General features: G+C 37.9%; 2 protein-coding genes across 4 annotated transcripts in view; both read left to right on the top strand.

Moving 5' to 3' along the window:
• Positions 1-9,475, top strand: part of LOC136825370 (mucin-17-like) — a 46,514-nt gene extending 37,039 nt beyond the window's left edge. For all 3 annotated transcript variants that reach the window (XM_067081641.1, XM_067081642.1, XM_067081643.1), the window contains 3 exons: positions 472-5,863; positions 6,778-7,020; positions 7,659-9,475. In XM_067081641.1, coding sequence (XP_066937742.1) covers positions 472-5,863; positions 6,778-7,020; positions 7,659-8,325 — 6,302 coding nt within the window. In that variant the 3' untranslated portion in view covers positions 8,326-9,475. The remainder of the gene's footprint in view (positions 1-471; positions 5,864-6,777; positions 7,021-7,658) is intronic.
• A 1,180-nt stretch (positions 9,476-10,655) lies between these two features.
• LOC136825371 (E3 ubiquitin-protein ligase CCNB1IP1-like) lies at positions 10,656-18,209 on the top strand. Its single transcript, XM_067081644.1, has 10 exons — positions 10,656-10,673; positions 10,818-10,834; positions 12,122-12,253; positions 12,939-13,031; positions 13,436-13,510; positions 13,813-13,948; positions 14,180-14,268; positions 14,699-14,950; positions 15,441-15,675; positions 16,517-18,209. The coding sequence occupies exons 3-10, from the start codon at positions 12,128-12,130 to the stop codon at positions 16,594-16,596; spliced, it is 1,086 nt and encodes a 361-aa protein (XP_066937745.1). The 5' UTR covers positions 10,656-10,673; positions 10,818-10,834; positions 12,122-12,127; the 3' UTR covers positions 16,597-18,209.
• The last annotated feature ends 3,812 nt before the right edge of the window (positions 18,210-22,021 follow it).

A 22,021-nucleotide genomic window follows, 5' to 3' on the forward strand; every position in this document is an offset into this window, starting at 1 on the left:
TTATTTTTGATAACGTAGGCATATTTTGAAATACTTTAACTTGTGGTGTTCGATACTGAAGGCTGTGTTGCTTTATAATTTTTTTTATTTTCTTTAAAGACTACGATATGTCAAAGTCATTAGAGTAAGGGTTCATCCTCACTAAGGCAAAACACGTCATGAACTTGTGTTGGTAACTTGTTGCCTCCTACATATCACAAACAAGTTGACAACAAGTCAGCGACGGTTAGTGGAGAACATATACCTTTGGCAGATGCTGTATGATTAAGCGAAGCACCCGTTAGAACTACCAATATGTCACTGACTTACGTTCAGCCTGTTTGTGATATATGTGCAACAATTTACCAACATGTGTTTATGACATCTTTTCACTGTAGTGTGGATGCGCCGTAATGCATACTTAGTAACGGCTTATATCTGTCCAATGCAATGACTCTCCGCAATGTTGATGTCCTTATTTTCTTGTCTCAGATGGTAGAATGGCCTCCATAGCTGTAGAAACCACTGCTGACACCTGTGCTGCTACATCTGCTGTTTGGTCTTCCTTGGCCCTCATTCCTCCCCCCCTGCCACCACCTCGCAGCCTGTCTAACCGAGTTCGCGAAGCTGCAAAGTCTCTTCCCAAAGTCTCGGAGCCTAACAGCAACTCCTTTAACTCTGCCGCCATGGCCTCCATTCCAGAAACTCCCGTCACAGCTTCTTCTTCTTCTTCTTCTTCTTCACAGCCAAACGGTTCTTCCACTCCATCCCCTCCACCACCTCCCGCTGATTTCCAGCCTTTGATGTCACCTCCACCTCCAGATTTACCTCCACCCCCAGACTTTTACATGTCGTCATCCTCGTCATCATCGTCACCCCCACCCCCACCACCACCTCCTTCATATCTCTTCCCTGAATTGTCTTCGGGAGATCTTCCACCTCCTCCTCCTCCCCAGGTACTGTTGAATCTGGAATCACAACCGCACCCTTTGTACATTTGCTCTTATGATCCTCCGTCACCCGAAGTCAAATCAGAGTACGATCCAAAACTTCCCCCAGGTTTTCCTTCGAAGGCCGCTCATGATCCAGTTTCACCTCTCCCTCCTCCTCTTCCACCTCCTCCTCGGCCTACACCTCCACCGCCGCCTACACCTCCTGTGAGACAAGCACCAAGAGAAAATCTAAACACACCACCTCATGAGTCTGAGTCTGCAGATGATAGTTTATCTAGTCAAGCTTTTACTAAGAAAAGTTCAGGGCTATATTTAGCTTCAGCAGAGGTGACCCAAAGCAAAGACTCAGATGATGTAACAGGTTGTAGATATCCTTCAAAGAGTGTAACTGACACCCCTGTAAGCACTGAGGATTCCTTAGACGGAAGAGCCGTCTCAAGTGGACTTTCCTCTTCCACTCTTACCGCAACCCTTCTCTTAACACCAGAGTCAGGGCTGTCTCCTTTGCCTCCACATGCTCTGAGGGTGTCACCAGTACCAACAGATGCCATTACTGTAACTTCTTTGCAGACAGATGACTTCACCACTACATCTGGGACCAGTAATACATCGACACCTAATATTTTTGACAGTAGAGATACCACTTTTGACATTGACACACCAGAAGTAACGCCACAGCTCTCAGAGATCTTAGGGACTCATTCACCTACGCCATGTGAGGTTAAAATGAATTCGATAATGGACGAAATTTTAAATGATAATGCCTCTGGTTCAGAGGTCACTCCACATCTGTCTGACATAAGTGGATCCCATTCAGCAACCCCAACTGAAGTGAAGATCAAGTCAGTTGATGAGGAAACTCCTGAAGATGCAGAATTTGACAGGGCTGCAAGACGAGATTCTTTGTCCATCAAATTAGAAGCTTCCACTACTTCTCCACCAGAAACATTAGAAAGTGAAAGACTTGGAGATGCTACTGGCACTGAATCTCTTTCAGAAAGCATAGATTACAGCCTAACGGAAAGAATCACCACAGATTCCCTTACAGTTAACAGTAATACTGGAGTGGCACAAATGTCATCTCCCTTTTCAACAGAACCTCCATCACTCTTTTCCCTCCCAACCGACAGTGACACCATTTCAGCAGACATGGACCCCTTATCTGCTGATATGTTGTCTCCGATGGGAGACTTGGAGCCCTATCCAGCAGATGTGGAAACTTCTACCGTAGACTCTGTCGCTACACGAGGAGTGGATGCGTTTCTCACTTCCTCATCGGGTTATTCTGATACTGCATATGCAACAGCCGATAGCAACATGGAATCATTGACCATGTCCCCTGTTTTCACAGAATCATGTACCATAACACCCATTCCAGCAGATTATGTTACTCCCTTTTCCACCCACCCCACCACTACCCCCGTATCTTCTCCTGTTCCCTCATCTCCCTTACCCTATTTTGATACCATACCTCCTGACACAATGTATTTTTCTCAGTCCCATACCTCATTTGTCAGCCCCTCTTTGTCCACAACAGTAACTGGTACCTCAAGAACATTGGTGTCGGCTTCAGAACATCATTGTGCACCTCACATGAAGTCTAGCACTGATCAACAAAGGTTAGTTGCATCACCAGTGTCTGATTCCCTACTTGGTCGCGATGACAAAAGCAAAACTCCACTGACTCTGTCAGATAATTCCCAGACTGCAAGTACAGTATCCGGTAAATTTTTGGAATGTGATGATAAACTCAGACAGTCCTTAAAATCTAGCATTGATGTTGTCAAGTTGGAGGAAAAGTTAAGTCGAGCACAGAATCTGGAACCTCAAAAAAGTAAAGAGAACACTGATGCCGATCAAGAGGAATTAGACACTGAAGCAACCAAAGTCATTAGTCTTTCTACATCACATCAAAACAAGGAAGAAGAAGCTGATGTACTCTTACTCACAAACGTTTCACAGGAAAAATCTCCAGTAAATGGTGAACCTGAAACTCAAATGGTTTCAGAAAGTGATATAAAGGTTAGTATGACGAAAAAGGAACGTGACGACAAAGTAGAACACCTAAAAAGTGATGAAGATATGTTGAAAGAAAGTCATGTTGTTGACAAAGACAAAGCTGTGACTGCATCGAAGGAAAAAGGTACAGATGAAGATAAAGAAAATGAAAGAAAATCAAAGTCTGATGAAGTCTCCAAATCACCAGACCATACTCACTTCAGAACGAATGCTGATATAAAGGCTGAAATGCCTCTAAAGAGTGACACTGACAAAAGCAAACAAGATCTTACAAACAAGGAATCATCAGCAGATGGAGAGAAATCCAAAGTTCAATCAGATGAAAAGATACAGACCTCTGATAGAGATATGGGTGAGTCTAAAGATTTGTTTCCTTCACAATTATTTGTATTCGATTTTTCTTGCGACAGTAAAGATTCTGCAAGTGATGACACTGATAATGTCTTACCAGCCTCACCGTTAACGACAAAGATGAAGTCATTTCCTACATCTCCAGTCTCTAGTTCTCCTCCTAAGCAATCTATTCCTCTTAAATTTAGCTCTTGTGGAGGAACAATGTCTCCCAAAATTCCACTGTCACCAGCTAGATCACCATTACCTTCCACCAAGGGAGCTGATGCTGCCTCTCCCAAGAGCCCTGGAATAATTCCTCTTTCGAAATCGCCAGAGGAAGCTATGGAGCTCTTAGATACTTTAGTAGGCAACATGGAGAACCTGTCAGCTGATTTGCCTCACTCGCCATTAGTAGAGAAAGAAATGGGTGAGGTATCAACAACACCGTTGGTGTCTGACAGCGACAATACTGAGTCCTCTAAAAGTGAAACGAAAGCTCCTGAATCTAATGCAACTGTTGTTGATGTTAGCAAAGATAAAGATAATGAATTTGATCATTCCATAACCATATCAGATGAAACAGACGGTGTGATGACAGATTCCATGTTTTCATACAGCTCGCTAACTTCACCAATTAGTCAGATTGAAAATGTATTCTACACACCTCAGCAGTTACCTGCATCACCGGAGACTGCAGACGATTCACCGTGTGGTGATATTGATAAAGATGTCCCTGTAGAACCTGAGCATTCTCCAACTTATGAACATTCTGGTGATAATGTTACTCCAGTCGACATTAATGCTCATAACTCTTCCAATGCCATTATGTCCCCATCTGATAAATCCGAGACAATGCATGCGACTAATATGAAACCTAAAGAAAACTTGGTAGATATCAAAGTAATGTCAGATGAATTCATTGTAGACTCTAATGTAACAGACGATAATGATAATAATATAAAGACATCAGATGCATTGCTTGAAGTGCAAGAGAAACCTGGGGAAGATAAAGATTTTGATTCCTTTAGTTCTGAAACTCATAAACACTCAGAAAGAAAAGAACCAGAGCCTGCTCTTTCAAGTCATTTTGATAACAGAAGAGATAGTTTAGGGAATAGACCTGAAGTGGGCAAAGTGCCCACAGTAGAAAGCAATGATACCCCTGCTTCATTTTCTTCTCCTTCCCTTCACAGCATCGTGGACGATGTTGTTCCACCTCCGCCAGCTTCCCGTGCCAAGACACCTCCTTTGCCTCCTCCCAGATCTTGTGTCAATACTCCCAGACCAGGAATGGGAGCCCCCTTACCCCCACCAAGGCAGTATATGCTTATTCCAATCAGCTCGTCCCAAGCACCATCAAGAAGACACAGCCCCCCACCAGCTCCGCCAAGGTCCACTTCTGTACGCAGATCTCCACCTCCCCCACCTCCTAGGTCAACAGTTCAGACACCTGCTTCAGTAAATGAATGGATAGATTTTCCTCCTTTACCTCCACCCCCTACTTCTGTCATTAATACTCCTTCAACTCCACCAAAACTGACTCCTGTGCCAGAAGAGTCTTCTTTCCCGTCTACGCCAGTGCCACCTAAAGAATCTGAGACCGGGCTGTCACCGGCTAGATCTGTCTCTCCTCGTCATAGGAAATCTCCTGGCCAGGTGGGTTCTATCAGCAAATCTGACAGTGCCCGTGAAGCAGCAGCAGTAGAGACGTCAACGTTGAGAGTAGAGTCTAGTGGTGAAAAGCATCATTTACAATCCCAAGCAACTGCACAGTCAGAAACTTCTTCAGCAGATGTAGAATTGCCTCCCTTGATTCGCAAGAGTGAAAGCCCTCCAACTCTTCCACCAACGCCTGAAGAAGACAACGAAGAGGAGCCACCCCCTCCGCCACCACCCCCAGTCGACTTCAGAGATGAAAACTTACCACCTTTCAGAGATGAAAACTTACCACCCCTTCCCCTTCCACCACCTCCAGAATCACTAGTTTCAGCTCCCCCAGCCCCTCCACCACCTATAAGAAGTAGAGTTCCAACACCGCCACTTCCCCCCCTTCCGAAAGCAGTATTTTCTCATGAGTATTTTGACCAGCAAAACTCTCATCATTCAAGTGACGAATCTAACAAAGGTAGTATTCTTCTAGCTTCAGATATGGCGTCAAGCTCAAGAGGTACGTCAGCACCACCACCACCTGAAAGCGATGCACAAAGTGCTTCAAATGCCATTGCACCTGCTTTATCATCCGCACCCGTAGCTCCACCTCCACCACCTCCTCCAATGCTTACTTCATGTAGCTCACTACCCTCCTCATCCCAAACTCCCAGTCACCCACCATTATCTGCTCCTCCACCACTGAGGTGTCCAGCTCCACAGTCATCGAAGGTAACCCCGAACTCAGCGCTGTGGACCGTTTCACCGTACGGCAAAGTGGTCATCACTAGGAATGACTTGCCTCTGCCGTCTCCTGAAGAAGAGATTCGAAAAACATTTCATAACGTCAAGAACTGGGGGTTGTTGGAATACGGCGTGGATACATTGGCTGTTTACACCCAGCTGAGACCAAATATACAGATGGGACCACAGTAAGTATTCCTTACTTTCTTATATGTAGAAATTTTTCATGATGTATGGAAAAGTATCTTGAATTATACAAGTATAAAACAAGCTTTATAGTCAATCTCTCTATTTCAGACAAGTCTTAGCTTTTATTTCTTAACTGTTTTCATACTTTTGTGTTTAAATGAAAAGTATGAAATTGTATTGAGGTAAGTCATGATTATGTGTATCCAATCTTGAAGGCCTAAATTTTCTTCTTTTTATTAGAATTCTTCACTCTGGCAGAATTCCAGTACAGTATTGTATTTGCTTCATTGTATCTCTTCCCAAAGCTATGTCTTCCCATCACATCCTCAGCAGCAACACTTTTTTGGCCATACTTGTTCATTAGGTCTCCTCTTACTAACATACCTTCGGATTAGGCAATTCTGTCATTGCATCTGATAACCCACCCCAAAATGCTATCTTTTCTTCTTCTGGTTACTGTTCTGAGTGTTTATACCAAGAACACATGCATTACTTTCTTTCTTAAGTTCATTTTAATCATCATTGCCTTGCTGATTGTTTTTGCTTCCTTGTACTACTGTATCTACACTGTATTAAACAATTATTTACATTTCTTCTTGCTAGTTTCTCCTTCCCTTTCTTCCATTTAATTATCGTTGTTTCAACATTTACTGTTTTCAGTTTCATTAAGCTTGCCTCATATCTATTTTCCCCTGGTAATCTTGACACTCACTGCCCGCCAATGGTTGCTGGGTACTGGGATCCATGCCATTTGAAGAACTGCTACATTTTGGAACTGTCTTTTTTTGCAAAAAGTTTAACATGCTTATTGTTGATAAAATTAAACCACCTCATGATTTGTTCCATATTTAATGAACTTGAGAATTACACCATCAATATTCGGTGCAGTCTTCTCAGCCCTTTATTTTTACAGGTGTGGTCTAGTGGCCTTGAGCATGGCTTCTCAAGTCTTCCCAGAAACAAAAGAAGTAGCAGATTTGCTCAAAGAGGCCAAGGAACAGAAGTTCACTAGTCACGGGGAAATGTTCTCCTCTGAAAATATGGCCAGATTAGCAAACGACATCAACGGCATGGAAGCAATTGTACGCAGAGACGTCCTTTGCAATCCCAAGATTCTCTTGGAACTGCTCATTCATGGAAATCTGATTCTTGTACCGTATCCTTTTATAGAAAATTTGATCATAGGCTGTTCATCATTTAGCATGAGAATTGTGGCATTTAGAAGGGGCACTTTCTACCAACGGGGCCCATGGGACTTCCAGTTAGTATAAAAATCTTGACATTTAGAAGGGGCACTTAATAAAAATGAGCCCTTTGAGATTTGTGTCAGTAAACACACCGGTTTTTCATTACCAGTGTTAATCTTATGTATTTCATTTTCTCATCATTCATTATTTAAGAAGAATTTTAATTTTTTCCAGTTGAGTCTTGATAGCAGGTCGCTGAACAATCTGAGATATTAGGAATAAGTTTGGGGCCTTTTCTAGCAGCAAGGAGACTAACCTAAGGGAATGATGTAAGCTCTTATTCTAGCAGTGACCCTCTTAACAGTCGTTCAACAAGTGATAACCTACCTTTGATACAAGAGGACATTAAGTATAGTCAGATGAGAAGCTCAAAGCGTATTTAATCTAAATTTACTAGGAATTATGTGATACAGCCATTCATTCCTGTCAAGAAGGTATTGTTATTTACCCTTTACAGATAACTCTAGGACTCTTATCCCTGACAAATTTGGATAAACTGTGTGTGGATGCAATTATGGAAGAAATTTTCCTTGACGCTTTCTTTCAGATATGATGCTGATCAGAATCATATGCCAAATTTAAGGAATGGTCACAAAGCCCACTGGGGTATTATTTGTGGCTGCCTTGTACAGTCCCCTTCCTTAAATATGCACATGGGTGGAGCATCAAAGTTAGATTCTAGAGTAGATAACCTGTTCCACATGCGTCCTCGAAGCAGACGTGGATTTGCTCCTAGTAGAGATGGTAGCGTTACGCCAAGTACTCCCTTAGTTCCTGGCTCACCGCGTTTAGGCCACAGGATCCTTAGAACTCCAGACTTTACAGCTTCGTTGTCCTCAGATGGAACGAAAACGCCAGATATACTGCAGAAGGAGAGTAGCGTTGGAAGGACTTTTGAGGCTGATAGCCTAAGCGTCTGCAGTAGTCGAGTCAACACACCCATGATTCCAGAAATTTTCAACGACGACATTAGAATGGTGGTACTGTGGAGACAGGGCAAAAGTCGCAATCTGATCGCAGCGCCCCTTGAAAAGCTGTGCGAAAGTAACGATCAGTTATTTGAGTATCCTTCTCCAACCAGTGAAATTGAGAACGAATTCATCATAGGCTCTGTTCAGGATGGACTTGCTGGTCAAGTTGTGGTGTTGCATAAGACTAAGACAGCCCTCTCAGACTTGGTTGGCATACTCCAGGACAAACATGAGAGCCACTAGTGAGTAGAGTAGCGATACGCAGCTTTGTGAGAGGACAGATATTTTCATTTCAGTCGTTGATTCGCCATGTTTTAATTGACTTGCTTTCCTATGAACTGCACCGTAAGTGCCTATAGTGCCATTGGTGATGGTCTTGGTGCCATAAAATGTGCATACACTATAATTTATACAGGATGAACATGTATAATCTCAGTTGTTCAGAAAGGTAAGTTTTGTGGTTTTGAAGTACAGTGCAGTATTGTGAAGTTAATCTATTTCTCCATATTCTTTCTTAAAATTTTCAGTATTAGCAGTCTTAGTCAATATCATATTTGGCAGTTTTAATTTTACTGTAATGCAATATTATCATGCAAAAAAGGAGGCACATCTTTTCTTATATTAGTCATTTCATTTTGGGAATGAAAATTGTACACATTGTTTCTGTGTATGAATCTCATACAAAACTAAACTGCTGTATTAACCAGTTTATGGTGTGTCATAGGACTGCTTATTAGCTGAAACCCCAAGAAGAGCAAGGTCCTGTGACTAAACATTTTCAAACGAACTGTCTCTTATATACCAACTGTCCTTAAATATTTGTTGACAATAGTCAGTTTGTCTTCATCATGCTCTTTAAAATGCTGTATGGTCCTAGAACATTAATACACTTTTGTACTAGAGTCTCATAGTGTTAAGCATTATAGGTTTACAGTATAGTCTTTGTTATTGATATCAGATACTTATTCTGCCTTTATTTAAAACCGACAAGAGTGTATGATTTATTCTGCCTTTATTTAAAACTGACAAGAGTGTATGATATCAAGTAAACATGAGTATAACAAAGTACTGTATTTCAGCACAAACTTACCTGTACAACATTATGCATGTTCTTAATTACTATTTGCAGGTATTCATATACAACGAACCTTTTAAATGACATGCATATGTGAACTGGTGCATGCATTTCTCCATTAAGTCAACTCTAACCGTACGTGATAATGTAGAATTTTTTTTTTTAAATCCATATGAATACTCTCAATACTTAATAGAATTGCAGTAATCACAGTATAACTTATGCTTCTGGTTGCCTGAAAGCCTTCAAAAGCTAGAGACTTGTAAAAATCAAACAGGTGAGGAATGTTTCTTCAATACATAGAGAGATTTTGTACCACATGCTGTTTTATTTCCCTAGTTGCAGCACAGAAAAATACAATCATTGTTTTTTTTTCTTTTAATGATCCCCACAGTGGCAGGAAGGAATTGGCCAAAGAAAACACAACACACCAAGTGTGCATGTGATCTTTTAGCCCACAGCATGCTTTGTATATTCAAAACAAAGGTTTTTTTTTTTAACCACATGACTTTTCTCTCAGTGCAAATATGGACGACAAGTGTTCAAGAGGACAAACTGCCTTTAAGCTTGTTCTGAATTACAAAGTTACCCTCAACGACTCCATACATAAATTACAATACACAAGAAGTAACATGAATTCATGCAATTTATTGATACTGAAAGCCTAACAACGGTATTTATACTTCTAGTAACATATGAAAAACACCTGGAAAGTCAAGTTGTAATTGAGAAGTGAATGACAAAAAGAGTCAGGTGCACAAAGCCTCCTTTATCACAGGAATTCAACTGAAAACTCTTCGTTGGTGCACTTGCACCTGGGCACCTCTAAACCATAATGATGCCTGGTATCTATACCACAAAACAATAATATGCAATTTAAATCCAGTGCTTATGAAGGTATGACTTGAACTAATATTTTAATGTCTAAAAGACATATGGTTTAATGTACCCTTTACACCGAAGCAGCATCTCAGAACAGCGATTATTGAAAGTTTTTTTTGAAAGAATTAATCGACGTAATGGCTGGTGTACTACAAGGCGTTGAACTAACTGCAGTACATTTTTATTAATAATTTTGATGAATTAAAAATAAGTTAGATTAATTAAATTAGCTGCAATGGTTATCTGCTGATTAAAGCAGTCTAAACGAGTAGCTTAACAAGTTTGAAAAAGACGTTTCATATTGGAGCTAATAATGACATAAATTATCATGACAAAATTAATGTTTACAAATCTCATCGACATTGTAAGTAAATCTTATAATTAAAACCGAGTTGCGTTACCATAAAACACCTCCAATTTTATCAAAATTACCGGATTAATGATTAAAATTATCGTAAAATTAAATTAATATGATTAAATTTACAATTATGCAACAAATAGATATAAAATATCACTTGGATTATATATTATTCAACAAGAAATTACTACAATGTAACCTGGAAAATGGAACTCTGTGACATACGACCATATAATAAACTGGCATTTAAACCTTGTTATTTGGCATATAACAAAAGTAAGGAGGCCTATTATCATATTATATCATAATTAATGCAATTATCTAACTAAATATAGAAATTAATGATGTAAATGTGTTTTTTCTTTTAAAAATACGACTGTTGAGGTTAAGTTGTGGTTTGTGATTCCGCCATCATTGCAGCGACCACCCGCTCGGGAGGTAAGGCAATCTTCGGTGTTATTTCGCAAATAACCTCTCATTAATTACACTAATGACGTCATTCTGTAATTATTTATGAATCCTGATCATTTATGAGGGGTTTCTCTTCGGGGAGAAGTCAGAAATAAGGCAGGGTAGGTCTATGAATCGGAAGGTAAACGTTGCATATTTTGTGGTATTAATTAGATGACCTGTCATTTACTTGACGTTATTTCGTTATTAATTCGTAATTACGGTGATTTTTGATGTGGTCCTCTATTGCGGGAAGTCAAAAATAAAGGTAGGGTAGGCCTAGGCTATGTATCAACAAGGGGTAAGCTTTGAATGCTAATTTAAATGGTCTATGTAGCCTATGTTAGGGTGTCCCTAACCTATAGTATATTAGCGTAAAGTCATAAAAAATTGCCCAATTTTTTATCATTTAGGCTAAATCTATGATAAATTAGCTTAATTTATTCACAAAAGGTGAAATAATAATCCTAGTGTAGATAATTAGTGGCTAGTCTAGTCTAATGTCAGATTCCAGATGACTTTTTGCTTTTTTACAAATTCCAGTACAATTCTTATCGGGTTAATTTGTTATATTCTTTCTTATGGCTCAATTTGTGACCTTCGAGGGATGAGACAAACCATGGGCTAGATTTCACAATCAAAAAACTTTGATCACTTTGGAAATATTGTTGAACGGCAAATCTCCGAGACTAGGCTAAGGGCAACATGTTTAAAATGGTCGTTTAGGCCTAATGATAACTCAGCCACCACAACTAGGCTGTTTGGTAAAAGTGGAGACTATTTCCGCTCCCTCTCACTTTCAGTTACTACCAGTTTACGTGCAAAAGGGGCTCATTGTTTAGTACCAGCCCCTTGGGGACGAACATAAAAACTTAAAAAATAATGTAAGTATTATAAACATAAACAAAAGTCTTAAATATAAACAAAAGGGGGTAAATATTCCAGTAGGTGACCGGCAGAAACCAGGCTGCGATGGTAGTCTTCGGTTTTACTGACTGTTTTGTAATTGTTTATGTTAAGGGTTAAGGAAAGCCAGTGTAGGTTATATCCTTATACTAATTCCTGTTGCCACATTTCTCTAGTCAAGCTAGAACCAATGCCTTAGGTGTGGTTAGGTTAGGATGTACTGTCTCTGTAATTTTTATTTTCACCTTTACATTTTTATTTTTATTTTATTTTTATTTTTTTATTTCACTCTGAAACTGCTTTCTAACTTGTCGATATATTCACTAGTGATTATTGAAAAAATTCAATTGATTGCTTTGTCTGCCATCGTTAGTATGGAGGAAGGAAGATTGACACTGACTTGCAACTACAGAGGATGCCGTCGAGCTTTGGAAAGTGTAGCCTGGGTCACGAATTGTTTTCATGTCTTCTGCAACGACCACGGAAGTCTGCTCATAAAGGTACTTGTGGTGGGTTGTGTAGTGTATGCCAGCATGCCCCATTCCCAAAGGTGCCATGTTATTGCGGTAAAGTTTTAAAAGGAAAAAAATAGCCCACGTTTATACCTCTAGACTCTGTCCAGTTAGTAGAGGAAAAATTTTAGTCCCTGTGTACCTTCCAGTACTAAAAAGTCCTTGGTTACTGCACTGCTCTATATTCTTTTCTTTACATCAACCTTCATTCATCCATCATTTTGTGATTTTTCATTGAGTGTTTTTGATACATACCCGTACTGAGTAATGTTTGCTGCTTTAATAACTATAAAAGTACCTGAACCTCTTGTTACACAATCAGTGACACAATGTTGAAGACAAGTATATATGATTAGTGCTACATGTGAACAGTGTACTTTTTGTCTTGATTTTTTATTTATTTAACTTACGTTGGAGACCTAAAGAATGTTCATAAATGAGTCAGACATTAGAAAGGACTCATGTTAAGCTATACTTGGAAACTTTTGCAATAGATATTTAACATTATCATGCACCCGAGAGCACAGAAGTTGTCAATTAGAAGGTATACTATGGGAGAAAATTCACTCATTTTTTGTCTGAACATTACCAAATCAAAAATATGTTACATCATAATACTGTATATATTTAGCAAGATGCTGAGCTTCTAAAATCTTTCCATCATTTATCCCAGACTTCAAGTGAATGCCAAGCCTGCGGAACCCTCCTCTCAGAAGAGAATAACTTGGTAAGAGTGACTCTAAATCCTCGAGAATACTTTAGAAATGTAAGTATTTTTGCTTATTTTGTTCTTATTGGGATATTCTTTTATTATGAACCATTAGGTATGGTAATTGATTGGAATATCTGCACTATTATTTGTGGTAGCAGAATCAACTCGTGTATAACAGTCAGTTGCCTCGAGTTGGTAATGATACAGTGAATATATTCACGGACAAATAAAATGCAATAGAATGTCAGAATGCGTAAGCAAAGGAAATTATCAAAATATCTTCCATGAAGTGAACTGCTTGAAATTATCAAAAAGTCTGTTTGATATACAGCATTTATTGTTAATACTGTAGTGATAAAAAAATTGATGATACTGTATGATTTTGTAATGTTTTGTAAGTAATCATTAGTTTTTCAATAATTTTGTGAGTGTAATTACTCACTTTATGTATTCTTCAGATGGCACTGATGGGCCTTCCGCCGGAGCACGCGCTTGAAATAAGTCGCCGAGCCATCAGCTTTTGGAGTTACCAGGTAAAGAAATAAGTGTATGTTTTTAGGTAAATATTATCTCATCTTTTAGCTAATCGAGAGAAGAATGGACGTCTTTCCCTCATTTGTCCATCTTGTGAGTGTGTTTGTCGTAATTACGTTTTCCATTGCAACAAGTACTCGGTTGAAAGTACTGTAATTACGTTTTCATTGCAATAAGTACTCGGTTGAAAGTACTTTGTTTTTTGTCTAACACAGTACGAACGTTGACCACTCCTAGTAGAGTTCAGAGAGGATGTACGAGAAACAAACAAACTTGACCAAACATTTAAATATCTTTTCAGATGGAACAGGAACATAGGTTCCAGGCTAGTGTTTCGAAACGATACAAAGAAGGCATCAAAATCACCCAGAGCTATTACGAACAGGAGCTTAGGACTCTCGAAGGTCACAACCAAGCTTTATGGAGGCAGCTTGAAAGTAAACTGTTATTATTATTATTATTATCATTATTATAATTATTTTTATTATTACTGTTTTCATATTTAAGCCAAACAGAACACAAAGAAATTAGTAAATCAATAAATGAGATAAACATATAAGTACATAACTTGAATTATAAATAAATTCTGACAAGATATGTCAATAAAAGCCTCCTCAGTATCTTTATTGTGTCCTGCTCTATGATAGTATTTATCCTTTAAATGTCAGGAATACAGCAGGAACTCCAGAGAATACGAGGAGAGAAGGAACTCCTGAATGAAAAATTGATTGAGAATCAGTCGTGCCAGAGGCCCAATGTGAGTTTTGTCCACTTGTACATGTTCATGGTCATGTTTATATATAATTTTTTACAAGACCTTTCAATTAGTTGAAAGATAGTGAGTGCAGGCCCATTACTGACATTGCCATACTTTTTGTTTATTTGAGAACTTCTATGTTCAGACTTAAAAAAAGTATAGGGATTTTTAGCTCAGCTTTTAGCTTTGTATTGCTGTATATTAGGCCACCACTTTCAGTGTCTTGTGTAGCATAATGTTGGTATCAATGAAGGTTCTATGTATGTAATGTTCTTTTGAACCTTTTCTGCATTATTCTCTCTCATTTTACTGTCTGTTTTTTGCTGTGGTCTCCAAGTAGCTGTGCAGTAATAATGATCAGTAATAACACAATAAGTAAGGGGATTCATTCAGTGAGGTGCCATTTATGACATCAAGTTTTGTCTTACAGTTTGGTCTTGACCCCGCGAGGAAACGCATTGGGATTTCTGTGATAGACGAAATGATTACAAACAAGATACCTCACGGGCTGGCCACATTGAATCCTCAACTTCCCAATCCTGCGGTGCCCACATCAGGCGTAGCATTTCCACCAATGGAGGTTAAGCTGTCCAGGACTACAGATACCTCTCCGAGACTTTCTCACTTGGACTTGGCAGTCTCGCATCCTGCCACATCCTTGGGGACTTTCATCCAGAGACAGGTATAGTATGAGTTGTCAGTACATAGGGATTGTTATTCATTATATATTTAGTTTGATGAATTAAGCTTAACCAGACTAAATCATCGATGGAGAGAACCAGATGAGGACTTGGATCAGATTAGAATTGTAAGTGGTATGAGTTCAAGATGAAGGGGAAGGGATAGAACTCATTGCATAAAACCGAGAATTGTCTTGTTGCGGTCAGTTATCACTCGTACGAGACTCATAAGGTATGCTGCAAGTTTATCACCGTTGAATTCTGGGATGAGGCTGCTAGACCCTTACCTGTGCTACAGCATCATCATGGGAACTTAAACTACTTCTTGGCAGAAAACAGCATTGAGTGGCTGAAGTGTCAGGTGATATTATCCACCTGTTTAATAGATGATGTATATCTATACAGTATTCATTATTCAGACAGTCGCACTAAGGCTTTTGGTAATTTATATAGATCCATTTCCTGTGAAATAAGTGTCAATTGTATTTTCAGCCAAGCACAAGCGGAATGGATCTCGGCAAGGGAGTTGATAGTTGTTTTCAGACTCACGAAGTTCATCCTTCAAAAGTAAGTATTCAACATTTGCAGTGCAGCCATCATCAGCAAGCACCTGTCATCAAGGATCAGGAGCTTCAACCTACTTCTGCTTCTCCCTGGGAAATAAATCTGCCCAGTTCAAGACACAACAGTGCATCTACTCAGGCTCTCTCCTCTGTCAAATACAAAGGTAAGCCCTAGTCTTTGATATGTGTAGCTGAGGTTGAATTTTTTTAACAAAAAATGTGTCAGGTGGTAAAGAAAGTGTATTTAATAGTAGAGAGTGATTTACAGATTTGTTGTGTTTCGAATTTGCAATTTTAGTCATTAGAATGGAAAATATTTTACAGATTACTTGGGGTTACATGCATCTTGTATTGAAATTTATCCATCTCAGAATCTTTTGAGAGATATGTGTCCCTGAATACAGAAAATGCCAGTTTAACTAACAGCAGATACAAAGTCATAAAATAAAACATCAGAAATAAATATGTCATGTTAAACATTTTCAGGTTGTAATGTTAGTAAATTTATAATAAGTTGTAACTCAATAGTTTTTCCTTATGCAGTACAAGAATTGTCCCTTAAGTCAAGGCTAGGACATTTTGATTGCAAAATGCTGCATTTGCATAGAATGTGGAATTCAGTATAAGATGTAACTCCCATTGTATCATAATGAATTAGGGCACTCTAGATTTTTACCTTTTTCACACTAAAGCATCTCCCATTTACAGTTCTGTTTTGCTTTATTAATTTGAAGTATCCTTGCCTCATTTGATGTACATATAATTTCAGTCTGCAGCAAATGATTAGTCTTAGACAAGTTCCTTTGTGAAAATTCGCTATTTTCAAATAATCCATTCTCCAGATTTTGAAAACCTGTAGTTTATTGATATAAAATTTGATTTGCATAAACCAGCCTTGTGTGAGCTATTATTTTGTAACTCAGTGGTCTGGTTATATTTCATTTTTAAAGAATCATATGTATATATATATTAATGTTATACTTTTCTCTTTCTCTGACTCTGCAGAGTTTGTTTTTGCCCCTGTCTTGCAAGAGAACCGGTCTGACCAGGCAATGAGCTGTCAGAGTTCCACCAAAAGTTTCTAAAATGTCATGCAAGAAAATTAATTGCAAATGGGAAGTTAACAATCCCCTCTCTACTAAGAAATTTTAAAATGACTAATATTGCAGTTTTATTGAAACTGTAGAGAAGATTTAATATTACAAAGTTATCGAATGTTTTTCCAGTTATATACCAAAAAGTTTAGTATCAGAACAGTTACTTAAAAGAACAATGTACTGCTTTCCTTTTAAATGCTTGTGATGTTTACTTTTGAGATACTGGTTGAAAATGAAGTACGCTGCATCAAAACTGTACAGGAGAACGCAGATAGTCGTCCATGTTTTTTCACTGATTCTTTGGTAGTATTAGATTGTAGATAGTTGAGTTCCATTGAAATGGGCATTTGTTTTTGTAGTTATTAAATTACTTTGTCCTCAGTGAACACTGATGCTGAACTAGATGTTACTACTATCCTGGTGTTGTTTCTTCATAACAACATTGGAAAATATAGTTCAGTCAACATTTTCGTAGTTGTAAGTAGCTTTGTCTTCAACAGATTTTGATAAAGATCTGATACTGAAACAGCATGAAGTGTCATTTCCCGAATGAAGCCATTGGCAAGTTTATTTCAGCCAGAAGGGGCTGCTATTATATGTAGTTGTAGAATCATCAATATAATTTTCTTCGTTGCATACTGGTTCACTCATCATTGTTTCTTCATATTTAAAAGAATCAAGGCCACTTGAGTATGGGATGTAAAGTACTATACATTTTTGTGCTGTGAACGGAATCAAAGTTTTCATATTTTAACATTAGATGTACAGTGGTTCGTGATAATGTCCATATTATTTTTGTAGGTACAGTACAAGATAGTTCATAAGAGCTCATGGTTTTCAGGGAAAGTTCTTTATCAAGTATGATCCCATTTGAGTTTGCATATTGTAACTGTAGTCGTCAAGAGAAATGAGAAAGTGAAGTTGCGTAAAAGATTTGGGGCTGTCAATTTATATTTTGTGAAAAGTTTATGCTGAAGTAGAATATAAATAAGGACCTAATACATAAAGAGGAAGATTCTACATTCCTACCAGTATTTTTTTTAATTATTCATCTCTGTCTTGTTCTCTTGTTTATATACTTTGTATGTCTTAATAGAGGTTTTTGGAACCTCGCCCTTTATATTTCATAGTTTCTTCAGGATTATATACTCTTTTTTTTTTTTATGTTTTGGAACTTCGCTTTAATATTAACCTAATTGTTTTTGTCTATTCATTTTTTCTTGTAAAATATGCAGGTTTTCTGTTGTGTAGGCTCCAAAAATAATACATTTCTGCAGCTGTTGTGAAATCTGTTATTAGGCTTAACTACATAGAAAATGCCATTTTCAACTGCTATTCTAGTATTACGTGTTAGTAGGCTAAAAATAAAATTGTGGTAATGGTAAAAAATATATAAAAAAAAAATGTTTCCTTTATTTTTACACCAAAATAATGGTAAAAATAGATGGGAAGTTAGCAAGATGGTAGTTGTTTTGAGTAAACTTTTAGCTTTATGTATTTCAAAAAATTTTCATAAGAAATTACTGATTGCTATCCCACAAGATGATACCCTTGCCAAATTCAAACGCAAAAAATAAAAGGTAATATTAACCCTAGAATTGAACCCATCTTCAACATTATTAAACCTTATGGTATGCTGAAACAATGGGTAAGTACTGAGCATCACTAGACAAAATAATATTCTACATTATCAGACCTATACCAATTCTGGTAATGGCAAAGATTTGTATATATCAGGGCCAAGATCAACTGTAGCTGCTTGTGAGGGATGTCCAATGCTCTGAATTTGATTCAGTCAAACCAAGGCTAGGCTACAAGTAAATCATACTGGTATTTTCTCTAACAAATGGATACAAGTCTTGGAAATGTTTAACTAAGTTTTGAACGAAAATCATACATTTTGTGATGGTTCTTCATTACAAAATCAAACATAAAAAGTGCGCAGAAGTTTCTTTGATGCAGTCGAGTTCTCTGTACAGCATATAAAACCTGTGTGGGCTGCAGCCTGATGGTGGCCTGGCCTATAGTGTTGCCAGACACATGATCATAGCTAACTTTAACTTTAAATAGAATAAAAACTACTGAGGCTAGAGGGCTGCAACTTGATATGTTTCATGATTGGAGGGTGGATGATCAACATAGCAATTTGCAGCCCTCTAGCCTCAGTAGTTTTTAAGATCAGAAGGCGGCTGACAGACAAAGCCATTTCAAAAGTTTTCTTTGCGGAAAACTAAAACTAATCCCAGAGGCTACACAGCACTGTCAACATTTCCCAAATCACAAGATAGAACTCTTTATCAGAGTGGGTAACTCTTGAGGGAAAGTCTCTGTAAATTACCTCTGTGAGGGCTTTAAACATATGTTCAAATCTCCATTTTAGTAAAACTAGGAATAGCTGAAAATTAAATAGGAATCCACAAATCAGCAGCCCAGACTAGTGTAGCCAGCCTAGCCGTTGCATAGACATATATACCATATCTATCACCGGGAAAAATGTGAAAAAGGTCCCAAAATGGACTTTGCTGCATATTACAGTGAGTCAGGCGAAATATTAAATAGCTTTACTAACATAAATTCTCCAGAAGAAATAGAACTCAAAAGAACTTGGTCTAATAATGGTAAACATTCATTGTTTACATTAAATATGACCCTAAGTTACATTGTGCTTGCTGGGTTACTTAATGTTCCCTCAGGTGATTATTACTTTGGTGTTTAGTCATGCGTTACAATATTAGCTTTGTGTCATTGGGAACTTGGCTGTCATGAGTGTCACTAGGTCCGTGTGTATACAAAATTCTTTATTTTACTGTACTTTAAGGATACCCTGTAGACCTAAGTAAGTTATACCCCTCTTTTAACTTTGTTTTACGTGAAACTGACATGTCCTCATAATTTTATATTAGTAGAGTATGTATTATATATTAAATAACTTTGGGAAGATCTCTGAGAGTTCTCAGACCAGATGTCAAGGGTGTACCAGGCCTCAGTAATACTGTACAGTAATAACTGTATTAACCATAGTCCAAGGAATATTTATAACCATGAATATTATTGTCATAATTTCTAAGACTGGACTGATTGATTTAATAGGTGTTATAGCCAATGGCGTTGTTACTGACAGGGTCCACTGTCCAAAACGGGAACTTTTGCGTTAAACTGGATTAAACTAATTAGACAATGCTGCTTTGATATTTCCTATATTATTTACAATTATGGCAGCTGACCTAAAGTAACTTAGGCCCGCAGTTTATACATGTTTATATCGTAGGCTAACCTGAGAGTCTAAAGCCAAATTTCACCAAGAGCAGTATCGTATAGTGATTACAGTGTTGCCTACATGCATATTACCCAGAGAATTACTCGCCCAATACAAGGAGACAGTAAGCAAGTAAGTTTAGGAGTTTTTTACTGTAGGATATTAGGGTATATATCCCCCTAGGATACACTTATAGTAATCAGTTCCAGATTTAAAGTTGCAGACACTTGAAAGATTGCTCAGGATACAGTACCCTAGAGTAGTTTAGGATGTACTGTATTGAATTTAGGTTACACCTTTGGCAGCCCGCTATTACTTGCCAAGAATTTCGGCTGTCTTATGTTTTAAATTTTAGGGAAGCACAAGAGAATGAATTTCAGTTAGAGAAACAGTTGAAAATTAGAGGGATTTCAGATATAGGGCAGATCAATTGAATTATTATCTTTCTGCTGAGAGCCTAGTGTAGCTTAAAGTTAGGCTAGTTGGTCACTTGAAAATTTAGCAAGTGAAGGTTATAAAGTGTGTAAAATTTTCATTGATTTTCTGATATAAAATTTTTAACCGTTATATCCTTGTCTTAAATCTTGTAATCTCGCTTAACCTACCTCAGAGAAAATGTTTTCCTGAACTTTTACAAGGGACTTCATGCCAGATGTTTTGAATTTTTCCTTCTTTAAAGGTTTATGAAAAGTTAGGACTTGAGAATAAGTAGATTTATTCTATTTTTTTTCTCTTATAAATATGAAGTTCACAGTGTATACACCTTTTTTAACCTGTATTTTATCATTATTAAATATACTATACATTTTGTTAATGAGATAAACATTTATTCGTCAGGGAGAGACTGAAATCATCATCAGGGAAACCAGCCTTTCCAGACGTGGCAGTGATAAGAGACTGCAATGATCATACCATCAGAATGCAATCACCCACTTCTTCCACAATGTTATCTGGCTGGATACAAATCAGTTGCCAGCATATCACTTAAATACCCCACTATGTCTGTGTTGGAGAACCTCAGCCCAGTACTTCATGTGCCCAAGTTCAGGTTGTTCTGATTCCAAAGCCCTGACCTTCTTTGATGGTAACTGGGCAGGACACCTCATTGGAGATGCATCTTACCCTTGACTCCAAAACTTACCATGCCCGTACTCAAATTGAAGAGAATGGATTACTGGAATGATGGAGCAATATTTAGAACATTATTTAAGGATAAAAATTAATACTCTCTGGAGGATATTGATGTGGCAGAGGGACCGGCATAAAGTGTGATGTCTGAAGAGGTTAGTTGAGACTTGGGAAGAGAAAAAGTGGAGAAACCAAAGCTCCATGTGATTTTCTAAAAAGTAGCTGGGGAACCAGTCACTGGTTGGCTGATCAGAATGAGTAAAAACTGGACAAAGAAGAGATGGGACCAGAAGAATGGAAACAGTAGTATGTCGACAATAATAAGAAAAGAAGAGGGAATCACTGTAATTACTCAGGCATACAAGTTACATAAAATGTAAGTGCTTGTGATTTCACTCATAGATATCCCACTTTTTTTAATGTCACATCTTTCATTTAGTGGTCAGACAGGCAGTTTGTAGTTCTGAAAATTTGCAGAAAATTTGATTCCATTTTGAGCATTGGGTGCTTTTGCAAGGTTCATACTTCCCTGTTACAAGTGGTAGTATGTCCTATGTGGTGTTAATTAGAATTGTTTCTAAGTGTTTATAACAGAGATAGTTTTCTCCTGCAGTAGTTCTCAGTAGGTAATGCTCGTTTTATACATCAGAAACATTGGTGTTATGGTATCTAAGCAAGAACAAGTACTGAAGGCATGTAGGCTTGCTCAGCTTACGGTGTATAAAGAGGAGTCTTGTATCGTCCTTTGGCTAAAGGGATTAAGTAACTTACTGTGTACATCAGTTTTTTGTAATTCAACTTTTATATTGTGGTTTCAGAAAGGAACAAGATCATAAATTGATTCACAGATCATTGGGAAATTATGAATTTTTACATGTATGATGGAATTGCTTAGTACATTTTAATTTTACTCTGGATTGCTAAAAGTTTAAAGGTTTTTTTTAATTGCCACTTCAGTTTTTCCTGTAGAATTCAAAACCCAAATGTGGATGAGTTTCTTTGTTGACATAATCTTTGTCATTCTACATT

Source organism: Macrobrachium rosenbergii, chromosome 37, assembly GCF_040412425.1.
Source record: "Macrobrachium rosenbergii isolate ZJJX-2024 chromosome 37, ASM4041242v1, whole genome shotgun sequence".
NCBI classification, from domain to species: domain Eukaryota; kingdom Metazoa; phylum Arthropoda; class Malacostraca; order Decapoda; family Palaemonidae; genus Macrobrachium; species Macrobrachium rosenbergii.

Excerpts from the sequence above, each read along its gene's own strand:
- LOC136825371 (XM_067081644.1), top strand. The coding sequence starts at position 12,128 with ATGGAGGAAGGAAGATTGACACTGACTTGCAACTACAGAGGATGCCGT. Across the intron at positions 13,032-13,435 it reads CTCGAGAATACTTTAGAAAT|ATGGCACTGATGGGCCTTCC; the intron begins GTAAGTATTTTT and ends TGTATTCTTCAG. Across the intron at positions 13,511-13,812 it reads TCAGCTTTTGGAGTTACCAG|ATGGAACAGGAACATAGGTT; the intron begins GTAAAGAAATAA and ends ATATCTTTTCAG.